The sequence below is a fragment of the Papio anubis genome, chromosome 1 (assembly GCF_008728515.1).
Source record: "Papio anubis isolate 15944 chromosome 1, Panubis1.0, whole genome shotgun sequence".
NCBI classification, from domain to species: Eukaryota; Metazoa; Chordata; class Mammalia; order Primates; family Cercopithecidae; genus Papio; species Papio anubis.
This window is the reverse complement of record NC_044976.1, coordinates 18,412,360-18,435,311: the sequence shown is the minus strand read 5'-3', so window position 1 is coordinate 18,435,311 and position 22,952 is coordinate 18,412,360. Positions and strand designations below refer to the sequence as shown.

Below are 22,952 nucleotides of genomic sequence, written 5' to 3'. Positions count from 1 at the left end.
CTGGGATTTGCTGGTGACTTTCTGCATTTCCCCTAATGCTTGCCTCCTGGTCTTTGTCTGCCAGCCACGCCCCCGTTTACGGTCTTCCATCTCCTCTGCCTGAATGTAAAGGGACAACCTTTTCGGTGGACTGTGAATGTACACGTCAATTTCTCTCTTGAGCGGGTGTCTGTGACTCACACCTTGGACTTCCTGGAGGATGGGACTGAGGACTCCAGACAGGTTGATGCCAGATGCCTTAGCTAGCAGGCCTGGGAATGATCTGAGCAGGGTAGTGTAGCCTGAACAGACAAGACCAAGTGCAAGGGTGTTTTCAGTAAGACCCAGGAATGTCTCCTCAATGGCAATGGGGACATACACTCTCTGCAGAGTGAACTGATTTCCTGTGCTCCCAGACTGGCCTTTGCCTCAACCTGCCTCTCACACCTCCTCCACACTCTTTTTTTTTTTTAAAGTCCAAATTAAAAGGCATTAGAAACCCATGGCTTGGTAGCACTGGTCCTCAGACTGAATGCTAAAGGCTCTGACCAGGCTGCTGTGAAGTTGAGCAATCAGACATCCTTCCAGAGACCGTTTACTATAGATGAAGAGGACTATTTCCTGCCACTGTTGTGCTAGTCAATATCTCACTTGACTATGGACAAGTGAGATAAAAGGCTAGTATCAGTCTTACCATATATGCCCATTCTAAATTCACATGGCTCTTCCCGCTAGATTGGAAATTCCTTGAGAGCAGAGACCAGTCTGGTTCATGGTCATGGTCATGTTCCACGTCTGTTGCATGTACATGTTCCGTTTGTTGACTCAGTGAAAAGATATGTATTTAAATAAGATTTGATTCATTAAAATCTTGCATGCGTTTTCAAGATCATGTTCAAGACTGTACACATTTTGAGAGGTGTAATGCTTCATGTAAATATGAAGAGTAAGAACAAAGACATTTCTCTCTCAGCCCCCAGCAGTCCTACTTTCCTTGGCATTAATTGGACTAGAGTGTCTGGATTATGACAACAAAGTAACTGTGCCTTTGTGTTTTCATTTTACTATTAAAAGTGTGTTGAGAGGCTTGGGAAATATTAATACTTAATAGTAATCAGCAGCATGGAAAGTTTTCAAAGTTTAGTTTCCATTTTCAATCAACAAACTTAGGGAAAATTTTAAAAAGCAGTAACCACAAAACTGAAGATGCTACAATGAAGTTGTTACGTGCTTTGCTATATAATGCGCTGAAAAGCAAAGCAAAATCCATAAAAATTTTTCATATAATTTGACCTGCCAATCCTATTCCTGGACATCTGTCCTAAAGAAATAATTCAAAAGATGCAAAAGCTACCTAAATGAAGATTTCAGCACAGAAAAAATTGGAACTATATAGATGTTCCTTCCATAAAGGGAAAATAGTTTAATAAATTATGGTACATCAACATGTTGAAGTATTGCTCAGTCTTAAAATAATTATGAAGGCTGTAGATATTTGGAGAAAGAATATTTAACTGTGTTTGCTAAGATTACAAATGTTAAAAATATGCATGTGTGCCTACTGGCAAGAAAGTAATGTGCAACATAAATTTAGTCGTTAAGAATGAAAAAATGTATGCAAAATATTAACAACAGTTATCTCTGACCAAAAGGATTATGGATGATTTTTATTTTCCTCTTTAATCTTCTCTGTATCTCCCAAGCTTTCCATCTTTCAAAAAAAGCGTGTGTTTTTATTTTTGGGGAAGAATATAATGGCTTCTGTAAGAATGAGCCTTTTGTGTCTGGAAAAATAACGTATAATGATGATGTATATTATGAGTTAGCATTTACTTCAATGCTACTCCCCTGCCCTGCCCATGCCCTCCAGATCCCCACAGCCTGCTCTACTGTCTTTTTTTTTTTCTTTGAGACAGAGTATTGCTTTGTCACCAAGGCTGGAGTGCAGTGGTATGATCTCGGCTCACTGCAACCTCCACCTCCCGGATTCAAGCGATTCTCCTGCCTCAGCCACCTAAGTAGTTGGGATTACAAGTGCCCCCCACCACACCCGGCTAATTTTTGTATGTTTAGTAGAGACGGGGTTTCACCATGTTGGTCAGGCTGGTCTTGAACTCCTGACCTCGTGATCTGACCGCTTTGGCCTCCCAAAGTGCTGGGATTACTGGCGTGAGCCACCGCGCCTTACTTTCTCTTTTCCGTGGCATGTATCCTCTTCTTCCATTCTATATGAATTATGTATATTCACTTTCTGTCTCCTCCCATTAGTATATGGGAGGAGGGAGTTTTGGCCTGTTCTGTTCACTGATGAGCCTGATATGTGCTATCTAGGTGCTTAATGTATATTTGTTGAATAAATTTGTTACAGATGATTTCAATCAGATGATGGCCTGCTGGGAATGCCATTAAAAAGGAAAAGAGCGCTGGGCACAGTGGCTCAAGCCTGTAATCCTAGCACTTTGGGAGGCTGAGGTGGGCCGATTGCCTGAGCTCAGGAGTTTGAGACCACCCTGAACAATATGGTGAGACCCCATCTGTACTAAAATACAAAAAAATTAGCTGGGCATGGTGGTGCGCGGATATAGTCCCAGCTACTCAGGAGGCTGAGGTGGGAGAATCGCTTGAACCCAAGAGGCCGAGGTTGCAGTGAGCCGAGATCCCGCCACTGCACTCCAGCCTGGGTGACAGAGCGAGACTCAGTCTCAAAAAAAAAAAAAAAGAAAGAAAAGAAAAGAAAAGAAAAAAGGAAGGAAAACTGCGAACTGAGGTCCAGGCCTGGGCTGGGGAATCCTCTACGGAGTGGCCAGGAGTCCAGATCCAGGGTCTTCAGGACCTGGAATGCTTATGTCTGGTCTAGGCTGGTATCGTCAGGATCCCAGGATTGTATGCAGGTGGTGGGGTGGGGGCAGCAGTTTCCAGACAATACGTCCCAGCTGGCAGGGTGGGAGCCCCCGCCATTCTCCCAGGGTTCATCTGCAGGTGGCTGGCGATTCTTGTTAATAGTGGCTAGAGCTAGAGCAGACCCAGGCTGTCTGCTGGAGGTGCTCACCAGCCAGAGTAGACCCAGGACACTTACATCTCCCATCAAAGAGAACAAATGGCAGAGAGACGCAGCTCTTAGCCAGTCACAAAAGGGACCAAGGACCAAGGCCCCACTGCACAGATCCCCTCATATAAACAGGAGGTGGGCATGAAAACTATGAAACTAGGAGCTTTATTATTTAAGCCCCAGAATTATGGCTTTGTTTGCCCTCCCAGGAAGAAATGCATCGCCAGTCAGCTGCTGGATTGGAATAAACGGAGGGAAGGGTGGCAAGAAAGGGAGGGATGAAGGACGGGAGACAGAGATAAACAATGTATTTAACTAGAACAAGGGATTTCTTATTAAGTAACCTTGGTCAGCAATCATATCCTACCCCAGAGTTAGATGATACTTTTAACTTATATCTACACATTAAGTGAAACAGTGATCTCAGTGTTATCTCTTAATTAAAACAATGAATAGCTTTGATTTTCTCTGTACACTTTGTCCAAAAACACTCATGCATTTCCTTGATGTGAATGTTCCTGCTGGTCAGGGTCTTTCCCCTCCCTGCCATGTGCTTTGCTGCTGTGGTGTTTCTTTGCTTGTTTGTTTTTGCAGAAACAATCCACGTTGGCGATATTGGTCAAGCTAAGTCCACTTGGGTAAATTCCAACTTGTCAAATTATTCTCTTTTTTTTTCCTTAAGAAAATGGATTATATGTCCAGAATCTGGCCACCTCTCATGACATCTCTGGCTACCACCCTGGCCCGAGCCACCATCACCTCTCGCTGAGTCACCTTCACATCTCCAGCGCTTAGTCTTCCATCTTCCACCCCAGACCCTCAACACGGCAGCCAGAGGGCATCTCTGAGCAGGACAGTCTGAATGAGGCTTGCTCAGTTTTACCCGTGGGCATTTGTCACCACAGTCGTTCAGCCTCTTGGGATAGGATTTAAGTGTGTCCAAAAATACCTCCAGAGATTTGCGCTTCCGCGTCGAGTGTTAGGAGGGCTGCTGCTTCCTAAACTGTTTGAATGTAAAGGCACACAGATGAACGTCAGAAAGGGCTGGGAGAAGCTTCCCTAATAGGAAAGGAAAGTGGCACGCCACCCGTGTAGACAAAAAATAAAACACCCAATTTTAGTTTTATGAGTTGCTGTCTTGTGTGTTGGTAACTGAGTCACCAAAAGTCTGTTCTCCTTTGATTGCTAACTCCTCCGAAGTGACCCTGGGTCTTCCCTGTTACATGATGGGGTTTGGTTGCTTGTGGTTTCTGGATGAGAGTCAATAGGCTCGTGAACTTTCAACTTCATTGTGGGGTGTTGCCTTAATGGACTAAGAAAACAGATATTCCTGCTTCATTCTCAGAATGACTTCTAAACTAATGCTAAAGCAAAATAATATAGCGTTCTTCATTATTCCATTTAAAAGGTAGAAAAGTAGATCCTCTTACCATGTAAAAGGCTCTTTTATCTGAACTTATTATGAGGACTTTATTTTAAAAACTATGTGAAGATAAACATCTTTGTCCCAAGAGGCAGAGTGGCTTTATTTGACATTAGAAACCCATTTAAAATGGCAGATAAGAGCATGAACAAAAGCATAGTTCCTCGAATGCCTGCTTTTGTGACGCGGGTGGATCTGGCTGTAGTCTTTGAGGTTATTAATTGGCATGAATGCCCCAAGGCTGATCTCAGTTTCTCTGTCTGTGAAGCATTTTATGTGGGAGCTCTGGGGTGACTCTGGGTCCACAGTCATGTTCACAAGCCATCTCTTCCGCAGGACTGCCCTGGCTTGACGGCTGCTGGCTGGGTCCCCAGATACTCTCAGGGCAAGAACTGTTGTGTTATAACCACCTGCCATCTGTCGGTGCAAATTTTTTGGATTCTAGATGATGAATCACTTACTTCTCCTGCTGTTCCTTCTGCTGCCAAAACTAATTTACCTATTGGACTTTATCGGGAATATACTGGAGTAACCTATCGTGAAGGTTTGTCCTATGCAAAGTTCCTACTCCATCACTAGAAAAGGTGGGGAAGGGTTTTCTTAGCATCTCCAGAGGTGGGGAGAAGACCCAGTAGTAACAATGTGGGATCCTCACTCTGGGGTCCTTTGCACATAAAGCTATAGCCACTGACTTCAGTAAGGTTTGAGTTGAGAGTTCAATGGTGGGTTCATATTTTCTTGCCAACACTTTCTTGCCAGGACACCCATGCTTGTCTTGAAGTGTGGCACCGGGTAAGCCCTCAATGACCATTGGTTAAATGAATAACTGAGGTCTGTGACCCCAAATGGGGCAAGGCTGACCCACCCAAAGCCACCAAGGGGAGTGTGCTAGGCCAGTTGAGCCCATTTAGGACAGGGGGCCTCAGCTGCAATGCCACATGAGGAGCTATCAGGAACTCTGAATCCTGATTTAGTTTGTTCTTGCCAACCCTCAAAATCAGAGTACTTGGAATGATGTTTAGGAAAAATTCAGGTGACTCTTATCCAGACAAGCTAAGTGCTGTGACAGAAGCTGAGAACAGGAGCCCCGGAGGTTCTGCAGTGGGCATCGGAAGTGTCCAGGGAGGAGGACATGGTTCTAACAGTGGAACAAGTGCTTTCCCAGTGAGAAAACTGAAGATCAGGCTAACACACCCCTCTGTCCAGTTGTGTGTGGGAGGTGAAGTCTTAGGTTAAAATATGAGATGCACTTCTCCGCTGACTCAGTTTCACACAAGTTGGTTTTTATTGTTAGTAACATCATCTTTTGTCCAAAAAAAAAAAGTTTGTTATGATGGTTTGAGTCTAGCTTTATTCATATATCCTAAAATATTTCTATGCTTATGCCTTCCACTTTTTCCCAACCCCAAAATCCTAAGCTCACCAGCAGCAGCAAATCCTAAGCGTAGAAGATTCTAACTCCTTCAAGCTTGCTCCATTTCACTCAAGTTTTCTAAAGCTTTCCTGTCTGGAGAAATTACCAAGTCCCAGGTGGGTGGCATTTTATTCTTACCACGGAGTAGGTGTGATTTTATGGGAGGCTCTTCCCCCAGCCTCCTAGATCAGACGCAGAGTTACATGCCCGAGTCCTGGTGGGAAGTGAAATTCCTGTACTTTTAGGTTCTGGGCTCAAGTTCCCTCTGCTGTGGTCATTAACGGGAAGAGGTGGCCAGTTGTGTGGGCCTGCCCGAGGCACCACTGGCCCCAGCTGACCTTTCCAATCAAAGGAATGGCTGACCAAACCAGGATGGTATTAAGAAATTCTGTAAAACATTCAGAAATAATCTATTCTAGAGTGATCTGGGTGGTGTGGGATACAGTTAGGACAAGGCCAGCCTTCTTCTGAGCAAATGGCAGTGGCGCCCATCTCCACTGCTAAGCCTCAGTATGCAACAAAAACACTCCCAACCATGCACCTTATCTGAGCACAGGATGCGCTTGTTGCTGGGGTAGCCACATTTATATGCTTCTGGAACTCCTGATTCCTGCCTTCTCTCTGTATACCCAGGAGGCGGGGGCACACACCAGAACTCAGGGCTTCGTGATGACCAAGCTCTGGGGGAACAACATGCCCAGAACGTCTGAGTGTTCCCTACTCTGAAGGATGATTTGGCCATAAAAGGGATCAGATGAGTCATGGAGTCTGGCTGAACTTGCAATAGAAGAGAACATTGGCAAATCGTCCATATCATCACTTCAAAGTTGGAAACACAAGACTCCATGGTCTTCAAAGCAGCTCAGGCTAAGACAGGCTGATGTACTTCATGACGGCCAACCAGATGCTTGGGGCACATGGTCTTTCAGTACAGGCACAGCAGAGTAACACCAGACCAAGGCACCCCCCTCCTCCTCCAGAGGTTCTAAGTCAGAACAGGCACCTCTGTCACAGCTCCAAAGGACACTCCATGTTTGAAGTGGGCAACACACTGAAACTGGGGAATAAAACAACTGCTCCAACCCCAGATAAGCTAAGGAAGTTGTCAGTACAAACCCGTTTAGACTTAGAGGTTTGTACATTTTAAAAACAAAAGATTCCATTACTGACAAAAGCAAAAGAAATCAGATTGCACTGGCTTTTTCTGTTTTGGAAGATTTCAGCCCACAAAGTAGCTACCAGAAGTTGTAAACCTAGTCAGTCTCTATTTAAAAGTAGCTACTGGGTAATCCATGCTCACGGAAGCAACTTACTTTCAAGCTCTAGAACTATTTTAGAAAAGCTGATGTTTTGGGGGAAGAAAACCCATTCTTCCCTTCGATGCCACCTCATACAAATAATAAATCCCTAAGAAACTAACCATGCATGGCCAAGGGCTACTTCCAAAGACGGGGTCAACAGCCTGTTTCTTTAAAATACTTGCAAGAAACACAAATGCCAGTTAGATAGTTCCTACACCCTGGTTATTTACCAGACTAGAATCCACTCTGGGAAGTGTTTAATCCTGCATCAAATACAGAAAGGAAAGCATTGGCTTCAAGAGAATCAGAGTTCACTGTAAAGGCAAGCTGGTGTTCCAAAAGGACCATTAGTTTAGAAGGACCCCAAACTCCGGAAAGGAGAAGTCGTGATCACCACTGTTTCAGGAACAGCCTTGGTAACTTGCCAGTTATGCTGGTGGCGGAGAGAATGGAACAGCTGGAAGGCAGCCTTCTCAGCGCACTTGGCGCAGGCACAGATTTCACTGCTTCAGAGGACACGCAGTGGAAACGAGAGTCCCACGCTTCCCAGTTGCACCAGGTCCACATGGCACTTGAAACAGGCTGCCTGGGAGGCCACGACGCCCAAGCATGCTCCTTTGCTCAGAGACCCAGGACCTCAGCTGGGTGGCTGTAGACTCAGGGCCACCCTTCCCCATCTTCCAGTGAGATGCCCAGCACAGACTTGTGGGGGATTCGGCACTCTTGTAGAGATTTGGTGAGGTCAGAAAATCGCCTCCTGGGCACCTCCATTGTTTCAATGCTGCAGTGTCGGTAGGAGGTCTTGTTTTTCTGTTCCGCCACAGCAACAATGGTTTGCAAATCATCAGTTGGCCGGAAATGGCGTACAAACCTTTGGCCTGTTGGTGATCTGACAGCAAGCAGCAACCTTGGTTCTTGGTCCGATGGTTCCTCCAGGTTTCCAGCCCTGGAAGAGCCCTGTTTCTTGGTTCGGATGATGAATTTCCTCTCCATGGCAAAAGCCTGAGCTCTGGAATCTTGTTCACTTGTCTTCATGCTGCAGGTCTCCTCTTGGTAAAGAGCCTGGATACTGCTCAGTTGCAGTGAGCTGGCCTTTTTGGCGACGCTTTCCACAGCCTCCTCCTCTGGGTTCTTTCTGTTGATAGAAGGAAGGACTGGATACTTATTGAGAGAAGAGGAAGCTCCAATGGGAACTTGCTGCAGCAGCTCAGGGATCTCATCAGAAGCTCCCTGGTTTGGAGATTTGGGTGCACAGGCTCCTGGTTTTTGGCTGCTTGGCGACTCATAGGGAATGGCTGGAGCCGGAGATGGTATATGATGAGCGCACACCTCTGTGCCCTGGGATTTTTGCAGACTTGGTCTTGTCCGTCCCTTGGCGGACTTGGGCCTTATCATGTGCATATTTAGTGAGTTTGGCTGCCAAATGAGGTTGTCAACTGCTGTGCTGACAACAGTGCTACACTCAGGTGGTGCTATATTCACAGGGGCTTCTGTGGCCATTGCTTCTCAAGACCCCTAAGGAAGCAGGAAAAAAACAGGAGACCGTGGGTTAAACTTCCTGGGACTCCTAGATCCAAGCCATTCCCTCCCTGAGTGCCCAGAATAAGCACAAATTTCTGGCATCTAGAAAGGGGCACCAGCTGCAATTTATTCATTCAGGCATGCATTCATTTATTTTAGGCACTTGGGAGACATCAGCGAAACGAAGTCCTTGCAATGTAAATCATTATAGTGAGGAAAGACAGGGGTTAAAACCCACAAGTAAATAGACATTTTCAAAGAGTAACAACTGCTATCAAGAAAATAAAAAGTATTGCACCTAAGCGTGATTAAGGTGGGGGACTAATTCTTACTCTTTTAGGAGGGGGGAAGTTTCTGGTAAAAACCAGAAAACCTGCTGTGTTTCAATAAAACTTCATTTTTGGACTCTGAAATTTGAATTTCAGATAATTTTCATGTGTCACAAAATACGCTCTTTTGATTCTTCTTCAATGATTTTAAAATGTGAAAGCTATTCTAAGTTCATGAGCCACACAAAATAGGTGACAGGCCGGATTTGGGCTGTGGGCCATCATTTGTTGGTCGCTGTCCTATAGCAACTCTGGGCGTATGCTAATTCTACAGATGTGTGAGCCAGAAAGGTAGAGTGATTTCCTGATGGTCACACAGCCAGCTGGTGGCAGAGCAAGAGATAGGACCCAGGTCTTGTGACACCCGGTCCTGTGTCCTCTGTACCCATACAAGCTGCTTCCTGAGCCCAGCACATCACATTCTGTATGTCTACTAGCTGCTCACATTTCCTTCTTTCTTTCTTTCTTTTTTTTTTTTTTTTTTTTTTTTGAGACAGTGTCTCACTCCATCACTCAGGCTGCAATGCAGCGGCACGATCTCAGCTCATTGCAATCTCCGCCTCCCAGGTTCAAGCAATTCTTGTGCCTCAGCCTCCCGAGCTGTTCAGACTTCTGTCTTCCCAGCTACCTGATAGGCACCCTGGGGCCTCTGTATCTGGATCTCCCACCAAGAGTCTATGTGAGTCCTGGTTAAATCCGCCAGAAGCAATGAACTGAAGCATGGTGGGAGGCGTGAACATTTCTCTGTGCAGACCCGGAATTGCTAAACCATGACACCTCCTCTTTCATTGCCATCTTGGTGGCCACTTCACTAACACTACTACCAGCACCTCCTCCTCCCAATCTCCAGTTCCATCTTTCCCTAAACATTGCAGACATCTTGTTGGGCTCCCTGCCTCCCTCTGAGTCCTGACCACCACTGTGACTCCTGACTTTTCTGCTCACAAGTGAACCTGGCCTCTCCTAGCCTTCTAAAGACCTTCTGGTGACTTTCCAGTGATTCATGATCCCCAAGAAACAGCATATTTGGGAGCAAAGGACAGAGGACCGGGTGTCACAAGGTGTGGGTTCAATTTCAGCTTCTCTGCCACTGGCTAGCTACCTGATCAAGGAGCAATCACTCTACCTTTCTGGCACAAAACTTTCCTCATCTATCAAATTAGCTAAATGATCTTAGAGGTATTACTTAAATACCTCAGAACATCAGTCTTTTTGTCTGTAACATGAGGATAATAACATGAAATAATGTAGGTAAGGCGGGAAGCACCAGGCTTAGTGCATGGTAGAAACTTAATTAAACGTTAAGGGATTTTGTTGTTGTTGTTGTTGTTTGCTTTGGGTTGTCTGTTTAGTGCTTTCTGTCTGCTAAATTCAAAAGCCTTCCTTGTTTTGCTCTAGAACTTTTCCCCTGTGTCCTTGGTGATTCTACTCCTAGTCAACCAGCTGGGTGAGTCCTGAAACTCATGCCTGCCCTGTCCACTGCACAGAAACACAGGGAGGTGGATTGCAATGAGCTACCACCTATTCAGTTGCCTCAAAAACATGTGAAAAAAAAAAATCCTGAGTTGATCACTTCTCTTCTAATTCTACATTTTACTTACCTCAAATTCACTTCCCGTAGAATGATTACTTCCTGCAAATTCATTCCTTTCATCACAAAATCTTCAATGTAATCTGAGCCTCTCAGGGTATGTATTCTAACCTTACCATTCCGTGCATGTAACCACTGCTGCCTAATTTTAGGGAGTATCTGCTTCCTCTCCACTCAAACCAGGACCAAACAAAACACAGCATCCCTGTATCTTCCTGATGTCCTGCTCAATTCAAAATCTGGGACAAAGCTACCCTCTTTTAAAGACCTCTATGTCGGCTGCATTCTACTCACAGCCTGAGTCTCTCTCCACTCCCCATTTTCCACTTCTCCCTCGTCTTTCACACCCAGTCTGGCTGCTAGTAGCTCAGGAGCCTTCTCCTTAGCAAAGTTTTGGCATCAAAAAAGACTGCCCATCTCCTTGTTAATTTCATCTATTTTCTGATCAACTGTGAAGAATGTGTTTTTCCCCCTTTAGTCTCATTCTCAAGTCTTTCTCTGGCAATTAGCAGCTCTGCACTTTCACTCAGGATGGCAGGAGAAGGTCATAACTGTCCAACTGTTCTGCCAAAGATAAGCTCCACAGGCAAACCCACGCCCCTCTCGGCCCACCCTCCCCACTTGTGGAATGGCTATTAATTTGCCACAGCTTCTACAGAATTATCACAGGCTTGGCTTCCAACACCCACACATGCCTCAGGAAGGTTTAGCTGTCAGTGAGTTTGGTAACTTAGAAACCTCTTCCTTAACAACTTTGATGAGGAGAGTCATGTGTTCTCACAGGCTCTCTGTGGGATTATTTTTAACAGTAAAACTTGAGTATGTGCATGCACTTTCTATACCTTTTGGTTCTATATAATTATCCATGTTCAGGGGGTGTCATATTCAAGACACCCTGGTCATAAGATAACATGACTGTGAGCTATCTCAGAGAAAAACCTCAATTATGACTAATTCCTAGGAGCCCACTCATGGTTATTTAGAGACTAACACCTCCTTCAGGTAAAACCATTATATCCAACCTGCTTTCATAACCCACTGCCTCCTCCCGAGCACAGGGACCATCTGTTACACGGAGGGAACACCAGCTCTCCCCAGCAGCCATCACATAGGGATGGGGCGGTTGGGGAAACAGGTGTCTGGGGATCTGGGCCAACTGTGCCTTTATATTCACACGTCGGGTCCTGAACTCTGCCCGCCGCCCTCAGTCCAGGAAGGCTCCTAGCAGCAGCCATCATTATCCCTGCTCAGTTCATTTCACCACCTCTAGGCCTGGCAGCCGCTCAACCACAAACTGATTTGACAAGATCTAGGCGTAGGCATCTACCAAGCTGCCAAGCTGAATAGGCGAGTGGCCTGTTTACTTAAACACAATAGCTGCGCCCCAGAGGCCTGCTAGGAGTCAGGAAGCAAACACTGCCAACTGTTTCCAAGAAGTTGCCAGAAGGGCAGGTGCCCATTCCTTAAGATTCATCAGCAAATCAACTGGAAAGAAGGAAATGTGGATGGGGGAAGCTAAAGCAGGGCTCCTGCTTTCTAAGGGTGCCCACCACCCACCACAGGGTCAGACCACCCTATTTCACTCACAACCCAAATCTAAGCCTACAGTATATGCAGTAAAATATAACCACCTACATACCATCTGCTGATATATACCAAGATACATACATTTGAATTGGTCTTTTAAAACTGTATCAGTTAATCCTATCCGTTGCCACTCCCCACCCCCAACCCACACCCCCACCAGGCTTTCAGGATAAAAATGCTCTGAAGAACCAACAGGAGATGGTGGTTGGCCTGAGAATGAAAAAACTCTGGTACCATTCCCAGTTCTACCCCAAACTAGTGATTAGAATACACTGTCCTATGCAGAGTGCCACACTGAACCACAAGCCACCAAGTGATCAAATGTTTGGAAAGAGAATTAGGGATGATTCCAGAGACAGAAGGGCAAGGAAGTGGTGGGGATAACTCAATTATGTCCAAGTTCCAGCGCCCTAGAAGGCAACAGGCTTAAGGGGTGGAGGAGGGATCTGGGGGAGGGGCGAGAAAGAGCGTTTAGAAAGTGAGAACTGACTTCAGTGAAAGAGCACAGGACTGGGGGAGGGTCCATCTGGTTCCGGTCTCTGCCCTGCCCGAGACTGGGACGTCCTTTTCTCTCCCTGGGTCTGTGTCCCCATCGCTACATCCCAGCCTGGAGGGCATGGCCCAGCGGTTGCATAGGTCCCTTTGGTAAAGGTGAGCTCTGGCCAGGCTTGCTTTGCCTCGGGAGCAGACTTTTCTCCAGGTCCCTCGCCTGTCTCCCGGGGTTCGCGTCCCTGGGGCTGGGTCTGGGGAGGCCCTCAAGGGTGACGTGCTGGGGGCTCAGGGACTGGCTTCCCCCGGCCCCTTCCAGGCCCGGCGGAGACCAGGGGCAGGCCGCCGGGTCTGGCAGCCGCGCTCACCTAGCCGTTCCGCTCCATCCGCCGCCTGCGCCCAGCTCTGTCCCGCTGGTAAACAGCCCTGGTCTCCCGGGCAACGCCGCGGGGTGGGGGGCCACGTGCTTCCGCCGTGACCGGAACCGGCCTGGGTCGGGTGGGGTCCAGTTGGGTCTGGTCGGGTCGGGTCGGGTCGGGTGGGGTCGGTGGGGGCCGCTGGGCCAGGAGGGCGGAGGCCATGAGCTCCAGGTCGGTGGATTGCCAGCCGTATTGCCTGGCCTGGAGGCGACAGGGACCTGCGGCCTCCTTCTCTCCTCCTCTTCCTAGCGTCACCTGCCTCTGTTTCTCGCTGGGGAGAGTGTCTGGGAGAAGGAGAGCCCTAGCCGGGGCGTGGAGGCGCGGGGAGCAGCACCACTAGTCTCAAACCCCGTTTCTCACTTTGGGTCAGGTCCTGAGCCTCTCAGTGTCCCCGGTTTTAAAATGAGGCTGTGGGACTGATGGATTCTCGGAACCCTAGACTCTGAGTGGATGCTTCTAGGGTATCTGAGTTGCGGGGAGCAGGGTCCCCATCCTCAGTACAGCCCTTTCAGCACCAGATCCCTGACCTCCTCATTTTCACATCAGCCTCCCACCCCGGGCCACACTGGGAACCTTATCAACAGCATCTGCACCTCCTTTGATGTCCCCAGCCACAGTCTCTTCCACTTCCAGCCGCTTGAGTCACTTCTGCTGTATCTGCTTTTCACCATCTTTGGGCTACCTGTCCATTGCTGTCTCTGCTTTCCCCCTCGCTGTCAACCTGCTTCTTCCCTATCCTGGCCCATCCCTCAGCCTTCTCAAAAGGATCCTCCCTCCCCGAGTCCTGCTCTCCTTCCATCTGATGAAACCCCAAGCCGAATCAGTCCGCCTACACACGGGTACTGAAGAAGTCTTGGCCAGCCACACACCTTGGTGTAACAAACACGAGGTCTCTAACCTCAATTAGACCATCAGCCCTGCACTTCCATCCCCGACCAACCATTGGGTTCTCTCTCCCTCCTTTCTTCTTTCTTCCTTTTTTTTTTTTTTTTTTTTTTTGAAGGGGAGACAGGGTCTTGCCCCTTCACCCAGGCTGGATTGCGGTGGTGCAATCACAGCTCACTGCAGCCTGGACCTCCCCAGCTCAGCCTGCCTTGTAGCTGGGACTACAGGCGTGCATCACCATGCCTGGCTAATTTTTATTATTTTTTGTAGAATAGGGTTCTGCCATGCTGCTGAGGTTGGTCTCGAAGTCTTGGGCTCAAGTGATCCTCCCGCCTCAGCCTCTCAAAGTGCTGGGATTACAGACATGAGCCACCTCACCCAGCCTCTGCTTTCTTCTCAATAGCTATTTCAAAACGTCGTTTTGCTCCCGAAACCTCCCACCTTTCCCTCTCCCACCTCCCTCCCTCCCTCCTCCCTCTTAGAAGATACCTTTACTGCCCTTTTCAGAGAAAAAATAGAAGCCATCAGATGGAAACTTCCTCAGCCTTCTGCCATCAGGCCTGCAAACTTGCCTGCCTACGCTTCCTTGTTTTTCTCCCTCCCTCCAGTTCTAATGTCTTCTGATTCTCTCCAAGGTGAATTGCTCCTCCGTGGGTGCTTGGAAGCCCATTTCTGACCACACATATACACACCCTCACACTCCCTCTGACCCTAGAAGATTCCTCCCGACCCTCCCTCATCTGCCTAATTCCCGTTCACCCTTCAGGTCCCAACCTCATGGATGAAGTCTTTCTTCCAAGGTGGAATTAAGATTTCTTCGAAAGAAGCCTTAACTGGACTATTGTCTGCCAAGCTCTGTTCTAGACTCATGGGATACGCAGATGAATAATTTACTGACAGTATCATTAGAAGATAATGTTAGTAGACGTGCACGAACCATAAATTCAAGCCAAGCATGGTGGCTCATGGCTGTAATCCCAGCACTTTGACAGACCGAGGTGGGAGGATCACTTGAAGCCAGGAGTTTGAGAGCAGCCATGGGCAACATGGTGAGGCCCTATCTCTCCAAAAACAAAGAAAAAAAGAACGATAGATTCATTATCTAGCATGTGGCAAAATATTTGCTATCTGGTCTGTCCTGGACATGTGGACACAGGATTGCGACAGGAGCGCAATTCTTGCAAGACGTTCACAATCTGGTTGAGAGCATGCTTTTCACGCTGATGAACAGTTACAAATCAGATTATTTTCAATACAATTTGAGCCCAGGGTATAATAGCAGGCACAGGCTGGACACGATTAGGTGCCGAGTGATTAGCACAGACAAGGCAGTTCTTTGGGGGCCGTGAAAGAAGATCATTTCAGTGGTGGTGTTTCTGCTCATCTCAGAAGGGAAGGCCGTGACCCGTGGGAGTTGCTGGGGAGGGCCTGGGATGGGCCCAGCCTCTCGTTTGGGCTGCCCCCTCACACACTCTGGTCATCCAGGAAGCTTCTGTGGCCCTCGGAATGTGTAAAAGATGGTGGTTTTAGGAGCTGCTGGTTTTGCAACTGAGTGCTGGTGGCTTATTTCTTGTTAATGATTCTGTCAAAAGTGTCTTAGCGATGCTCTTCAGCCCTTCAGCGCCCACCCAAAAAAGATTAAAGTGGATTCTTCATCAGCTATTTTAAAATCACCTAAGAATTATGCAATCCTTTGGAGAATCAAATTGGCTTCTCACCTCGTGTGTGTGTGCGTGTGTGCGCACGCGTGCCTTTGCCAGTGCACAGTGAAATGGCGGTCTGTTTAATGTCAGCAGTACGTGCAGTTAATGTCAGCAGTACGTGCAGTTAATGTCAGCAGTATATGCCTTTTGCTCTGCAGTGTTGTGTAATGCACAGCCCCAGGGGGAGGCAGGAGAGGAGGAAAGGAAGGCGCCAGTCCATTGCTGTGCCTCTGCTGCCTTTGTCCCCGACCTTCTATAAAGGGGATATCTTCAAAGGATGGACCCCATAATGCCTGGTGTCTGGCACATACCCAAAGTGGATCTCAGTAAACATGGGCAGAGGTCATTGCCCTGCCAGCTGAAATGTAGACTCACTTTCCTTTCCAGCCCTGTCCCGATCTACTCTCTAGCTCTCTCCCTGGGCTGCAGCCAGCTTGCTCCCCAGATGGGCCCCAGCTTTTTCATCTCCAGTGTCTTTGCTCATGTCTACCCCACCCTGCTCCCTTCCTTGAAGTTAAGCCAAACCGACTGATCCTCCAAGGCCCATCTTAAAAGCCATCTCTTCTGTGAAGCCCTTTCCTGACCACAGCCTCCCCACAAAAGCTCATGTGCTCTCTCTGGTCCCCTTCGGTCCAGTGGAACATGCCCAAGATGGCGCTGTGCACCCTCCCCGAGTCAGCTCCTTTCATCTTCGCAGTGCTCCTTCATGGAGGCATCATAGCCCTCCTTTGCTTTAGAAAACAATGGAGCCTCAGGGTTCCCCCTGGTGAATGAGCAGCAGAGCAATTTTACAACCCACATCCAGCTGTTTCCAAAGCCCACCCTGGACCCCAGAGTCCCACCCTCAAGCTCCTCACCTGCATGTTCCCCCATGGCCCTTATCTGTACTGTCCATTGCACTGGTCATAGGGACCGCAGGCATGGCCTCTGATGCCAAAGCTTGAGTCTGAATCCTGGCTCCACCACTTGCCAGCTGAAGACGTTAGGTAAATGATTCACCTTCGCTGGAAGCCAGTTTCCACATCTCCAGAAGGGAGATGATAAGCACAGGATTGTTGTGCAGCTAAAATGAGAAAACACATGTTCCAAGGGCTTAGTGAGGGCTAACTCTCATCACATCGTCTTCACTTACAGTGTATATCTCCTTCAGTAGGTTATGAGCTCCTTGAAGGCAGGAACTTGCCTGTCTCAGAATCCCCTGCTTTGCCCACACAGTGCTTACTCTGTGATAGGTACTCAGCCATGATGATGGTGGTGCTGATTCCAAGGCTAGCGTTTCCACTGAGTGATCCAGCAAGCTGCTTATTGGTATCCTCCCCAGCCATATTTGGCTTGGAGTTCAAATGACCTCCCCAGGGGCTGGCTGAAGGTGGGAGCCCCAGTTTCTTAGCAGCTTGTCCTCACAGAGTGGTTGGCCCCATTTAGAATTAGTGACTTCTAGATTTCAGAGTCGATAGCCAGTGTCCTGCTCTGCCTGTCCTTGGTCTCATTAGACATGTGGATTGAGATCATGGGTAACCTTTAAGCAGAAGGTGAACCAGGTGGATATTCTAGTAGCAAGGCCAAGAGGCTGGCAGTTACTCATGGCTCCTGTGATCAGCTTCCCGAGGGGATCTGCAAGAAGGAAGTTTCTGGATGATGAAACTTAACCCTTGAAGTACAGTCATGGGTCACTTAACAATGGGGATACATGCTGAGAACTTCATTGCTAGGCAATTTTGTCATTGTGCAAACATCTTGGAATGTGCTTACCCAAACCTAGATGGTCTAGCCTACTACACAGCTAGGTTATATGGTATAGCCTGTTGCTTCTAGGCCACAAACCTGTACAGCACGTTACTGTTCTAAATACTGTAACACAATGGCAATTATAACACAATAGTACGTATTTGTGTATCCAAACAGATCTAAACATAGAAAAGGTACAATTTAAAATATGGCATAAAATATAAAAAACTGTATGCCCATATAGGGCAGCTACCTTATAATCTTATGGGACCACCGTCGTATGTGTGGCCTGTCATTGGACCAAAACGTCATTATATGGTGCATGACTGTACCGCAGGTTTTTATTATTTTCCCCGTTTTGTTGGAAAATATCCAAAAATGTATAGCCTACTTTCCAGTCTTGTTAAGCAGAACACATCAAACACTGTAACTCACCTTGGCTACTGTTGGCCAAGTGTTTTCACCTTCAAGAGCCTGTGGAATCTTGCCGGCATTCTGTGGGGGGCCAGAATCATTGTCTGCACCTCTCCGGTGGAGGAAGCTGAGGCTCAGGTAGTTTAAATCTGTCAGGAAGTGGCGGAACAGCTCCAACCCCTTTCTTTGACATAGGCTCCTGAGTTCGTTGCTCTCCGCCCTTGCAGTCTCTTGCACAATGCTACCTTTCCTTGGCAACTCGCAGTCAATAATTGTGCTCCAGTTGCACTAGTTTGATGTGGGTGGAGTCAGCTGCCCCAACACACAGTGGCCCAGGCTCCTAGGCTTCGTTGATTATCGCTTTAATCACCCCTCTCTTACCTTCCTATTAAGAGAAGCTGCTCTAACTCCATTCCTGTCCGGCTGCTGGGCCTGATAAATGAAGCTGAGCAGCCTGTTGGAATTGCATCTAAAATGAGAGTCTAAGAGTGTTGTGATACTTGCTTCACTGCTTGGGTTGTTTTGGGTTTTGTCTTCTCGGTGGTGTTTTGGATAGACATGGAAGCAGGAGAGCTTTCAAGGATTAGGAGTGCCAGCTTTGGAGTCAGACACACCTGGGGTTAAGTCCGCGACCCGTCAGTTTGCAGGGCAAATGACCTGACCTGTGCCAGCTTCAGTTACCCTTATTGGTAAACTGGAATTAATTGTATATGACTCATCGGGAGGATTCAAAAGGATTCAAGGAGAATCCTGATTCACACCTGTGCTTAGCCTCCTGTTGGTACTCGAGGGGTTGCAGTTATTGTTTTTATTTCTGTAACTTGAAGTATGATAAGACTCTTATCACTCATTCTCTCATTCATTCATGCCTCAGATATTTATTTACTGCCCGTCTCTCCATGCCTAGTTTCCTTATCTGCAAAACGAGGGTAATAATGGCACTTATCTAGCCGGGAGATGTGAAGATTTAGTGAGTAAATATATGCAAAGTGCTCAGAACCCCTGCAAGGCATAACATAAGTGTGATATATACGTTAGCCATCATCGTCAGTAGTATTAGTTCGTGCCAGGCACTGTGCTAAGAAGGCACTAGGGATAAAGAGGTGAACAAAACAGACATGACCTCTGTCCTTAATGAGCTTGCAGGCTCCATCCACCTTGTTTTCTCTATGGGGAGGAAAGCCAACCAGTGTTTTATCACTGTTGATAAAAGCTGAATTGACGGGTCCAGCAAATGACCCAGATGGTGGCTCCTAAGGACCCTGCAACTTACTGGCTGCTGCCCTAGGGGCTGGCGTGGGAGGCAATGCCATGCTTTCTACATTCTTGCCTCTCATCAAACCTCTGGCCCTCTGGTCCTGTGCTCTTACTTTAGCTTCAGCACAGTTCTAGGCAGCCCCAAATGACTCATCAAATGGAGAGAACCATGCCTGAGTCATAGCTGTGAAGGTCAGTGCATGAAAATGCCCTCAAACCCTCAAAATGCCACACGAACGAGAGGTCTAGGCAGAGAGACTGGCAAGGAGGAAGAGCACTGGATTTGGAGAAAGGGACCAGAGTTTAAGTCCTGGCCCACCTCATAGCTGTGTAGATTTTTTCAGGTTACTTCGCTCTCTGAGACTTGGTCTCCTCCTCTGTCAAATGTGAATGTGATAGAACCCGCCTGGTAGGGTTGTAGTGAGGAGTAAACAGGAGCAGAGCATAAACTTAAGGGGAATGTAGGCCTTCTCAAATACCACGTCTCCTGGGAAGATTTCTGTGACCTTCTCAAGAGAGTTCACTGCTCCTTCCTCTGAGCTCAGAGGCATTTATTTATACAACCACTGGAGCAGTGCTCCTCACTCCACATGGATGCAGACTGAGGTCCCTAGAAACAGACTGACACAAAAAAGTATGTTGCTGGGAGGTTCCAGGAGATACAGCTGTCGGGAAGTGAGCAAGGGAAGAATGGGGAGAGGGAGAAGCTGACATGCAAGGGATAAGCTGACACAGAGGGAGAAGCTAACACAAAAGGGAGAAGCTGGAGCAGAGGGAGAAGCTGACACACAATAGAGAAGCTGGCACAGAGGGAGAAGCCTATGCACAAGGGAGAAGCTGACAAGAGGGAGAAGCTGAACACACAGAGAGAAGCTGACACACAAGGGAGAAGCTGACACAGAGGGAGAAGGTGACATACAAGGAAGGGAGAAGCTGACACACAGAGAGAAGCTGACATAGAGGGAGAAGCTGACACACAAGGGAAAAGTTGACACAGAGGGATAAGCTAACACACACACACACAGAAAACCAACATAGAGGGAGAAGCTGACACAGAGGGACAAGCTAACACACACACATATACAGAAACTGACATAGAGGGAGAAGCTAACACACACAGAGAAGCCAACATAGAGGGAGAAGCTGACACAGAGGGACAAGCTAACACACACACACACAAACTGACATAGAGGGAGAAGCTGACACAGAGAAGCCAACACAGAGGGAGAAGCTGACACAGAGGGACAAGCTAACACACACACACACACACACAGAAACTGACATAGAGGGAGAAGCTGACACACAAAAGGGAGAAGCTGACACAGAGGGAGAAGCTGACATAGAGGGAGAAGCTGACACACAAAAGGGAGAAGCTGACACAGAGGGAGAAGCTGACATAGAGGGAGAAGCTGACACACAAAAGGGAGAAGTTGACACAGAGGGAGAAGCTGACACACACCCACAGAGGCCAACATAAAGGGAGAAGCTGACTCAGAGGGACAAGCTAGCACACACACACACACAGAAACTGACATAAAGGGAGAAGCTGACACAGAGGGACAAGCTAACACACACACAGAAACTGACATAGAGGGAGAAGTTGATACACACAGGCAGTTGCTGAGGCCACAGGGAGCTCTGGGGCTGGGACTGCCTTTCAGAGCTATCCTGAAAAAGGCAAGGGATGGCCCTTTAAACTATCACCCCAACCAGGGATTGGCTAGAGACTCCTTCTTCTGTCTTCCCTGGGAGGGGCCGTAACCGTGGGCCACGCGGTACCTGCAGCAAAGGGTGGTTCCCAGTGAGGGAGAGCATCAGCAGCTGCTGGTACCCTAGCCCTGAAGAGGGGGCCTGCTAGGACTGTGTGAAGATTCGGGAACTAATGGAGAACCAAGCAGAATTGCTGCCCACATGGGGCTTTGGGGCTATATTTGGTCTCTGTTTACCTATTTGGTCTCTCCAGCCAGCTTGGCAGCCTTCCTTGGGTCAGAATGTTCTCATTAGAAGAGCTCATAGTTGGTGCTTAATAAGAGTCTATTGGATTTCATGACCAGTAATGCACCCAGGTCCCTTTCTGTGTCTCTCTAAAGTGTCATCACCTGCTCATTCAAAAGAACGAGCCCGTTTTTCGTGGGCTAAACCTGCACATGATTATTTTTTTAGACTCAAAAGAGAAAAAGGAAGCAAGCCTGTAGAGACAGAACCTAATTAAAAAACATCCCGCACAGCAGTTGAAGTGAAGGTTGGCTGGGACCAGGCCTGGTCAGGGCCGGGCCTCGCAGCATCCACCAGAATGTTGCCAAAGGGGGAAGATAGCAAAGACACCCTGGTTAACTCTCCCAGGGATCTGCAGCAGGATGGTCATTTTGAAGTTTTCCTGGGAAGCTTTGCCACCAGGTGTAAATCTAGCCCAAGCTCTGCACCTGCCAAATTCTCTATTGTTTCACACTCCAAGTCCTGACATTACCAGATGTAGCCTGATTTATGATGGGGCTATAAAGACTGATGCCTGGCAGTTCCATGGCAGGGCTGCAACCCACATTCTCCTCCACTGTCCTCATATGGGTATCATCACCCATACTAATCGGAATATGAATTCTGTGTCTACCTGTGACTGCATTTTATAGTACAAAACGGTTTTACTTTCATTATTCCAGCAGGTCCCACAATGGGTCTGTGAAGGAGACGGCTATGTGACCGTGAGGAATTTGTTCAACCTCTCTGGGTCTCAGTTTACCCATCTTCAAAACGATAATAGAGCCTCAGAAGGACTTGTAAGGGTTAAACCGTATAATACCTGTGAAGCCCTTAAAATAAAGGCTTGAAATTATTGACAGGAATTTCTAGTCTCACTCTACAGGAGAAGAAACCAAGATGCAGAGAGGTAAAGTTGATGAATAAGATGCCCGGGTATCAAGGAAGGAAGGCACTGTGGGACTAGATGCAAACCGAGCTAGGCATTCCTGTGTGGGATTTCTATTACGAACAACATAGATGCCTTTCCAGCTTGGGGAGCAGAGGAAATACGGACTCCTCAAAAGAAAAAAAGAAGAGATGAAGGGATGATGTTGCCAAAGAAAGAAATTTGGAAAAAAAAACAACAACAACATTTGCACTTTTAAAACCATGGAACCCTTCTTATTTTTATACGTTCAGGTCTAAATGCCAGAAAGGATACCATATTCAAAGGGAATGAGATTTGAAAACGATTTCTTTGAGTCCTCTGCTGAGGTCTTTCCAAGGCACTGCAATTAGGGTTTTGCACCCAAATACCCTTGCCTCATTTTGGTCGTTTCGTCCCGAACAGAGGTTCAACTGGGAGACCCCTCACACACAGGTGAAGGCGTGGCCGTGGAACCTCAGACCCCCGGTCTCCTCAGAAATGAAGGTCATTGCTGTCCTCCTCCTCCTCCTCTCCTGCTGTAAGTAGAGGGCTTGCTGGGACAGCACCAGGCTTCTGTCTTCCTGTTTATGTCAGTGGGAGGGGGGACTCTCCAGGTGGTACCAGGTGAAGGAAGTCACAAGTCACTCAGAAAAGAATCAGGAATGGGCCGGGCTTGGGGCTCACGCCTGTAATCCCAGCACTTTGGGAGGCCAAGGTGGGCGGATCACAAGGTCAGGAGATCGAGACCATCCTGGCTAACATGGTGAAACCCGGTCTCTACTAAAAATACAACAAGTTAGCCGGGTGTGCTGGTGGGCACTTGTGGTCCCAGCTACTCAGGAGGCTGAGGCATGAGAATGGCGTGAACCCAGGAGGCGGAGCTTGCAGTGAGCTGAGATCACGCCACTGCACTCCAGCCTGGGCGACAGAGCGAGACTCCGTCTCAAAAAAAAAAAAAAAGAATCAGGAATGGAACGGG

The 22,952-nt window shown here is 47.7% G+C and overlaps 2 protein-coding genes across 5 annotated transcripts in view; one reads left to right on the top strand and one right to left on the bottom strand.

The window, feature by feature from the left end:
- The window catches only part of UBXN10 (UBX domain protein 10), a 23,384-nt gene extending 10,255 nt beyond the window's left edge, over window positions 1-13,129 (bottom strand). Inside the window, exons 1-2 of one of the 4 annotated variants that reach the window (XM_003891254.3) lie at window positions 13,052-13,126; window positions 5,714-8,681 (exon numbers count right to left, since the gene is read on the bottom strand). In XM_003891254.3, coding sequence (XP_003891303.1) covers window positions 7,824-8,666 — 843 coding nt within the window. In that variant the 5' untranslated portion in view covers window positions 8,667-8,681; window positions 13,052-13,126 and the 3' untranslated portion in view covers window positions 5,714-7,823. Of the gene's footprint in view, window positions 1-5,713; window positions 8,682-10,617; window positions 11,174-13,051 lie in introns of those variants that run through there. The other 3 variants (XM_009200876.4, XR_004183060.1, XR_004183061.1) reach the window with 3 other exon arrangements.
- The window catches only part of PLA2G2C (phospholipase A2 group IIC), a 24,575-nt gene continuing 14,215 nt past the window's right edge, over window positions 12,593-22,952 (top strand). Inside the window, exons 1-2 of the mRNA XM_009200889.4 lie at window positions 12,593-12,845; window positions 22,397-22,511. Coding sequence (XP_009199153.1) covers window positions 22,472-22,511 — 40 coding nt within the window. The 5' untranslated portion in view covers window positions 12,593-12,845; window positions 22,397-22,471. The remainder of the gene's footprint in view (window positions 12,846-22,396; window positions 22,512-22,952) is intronic.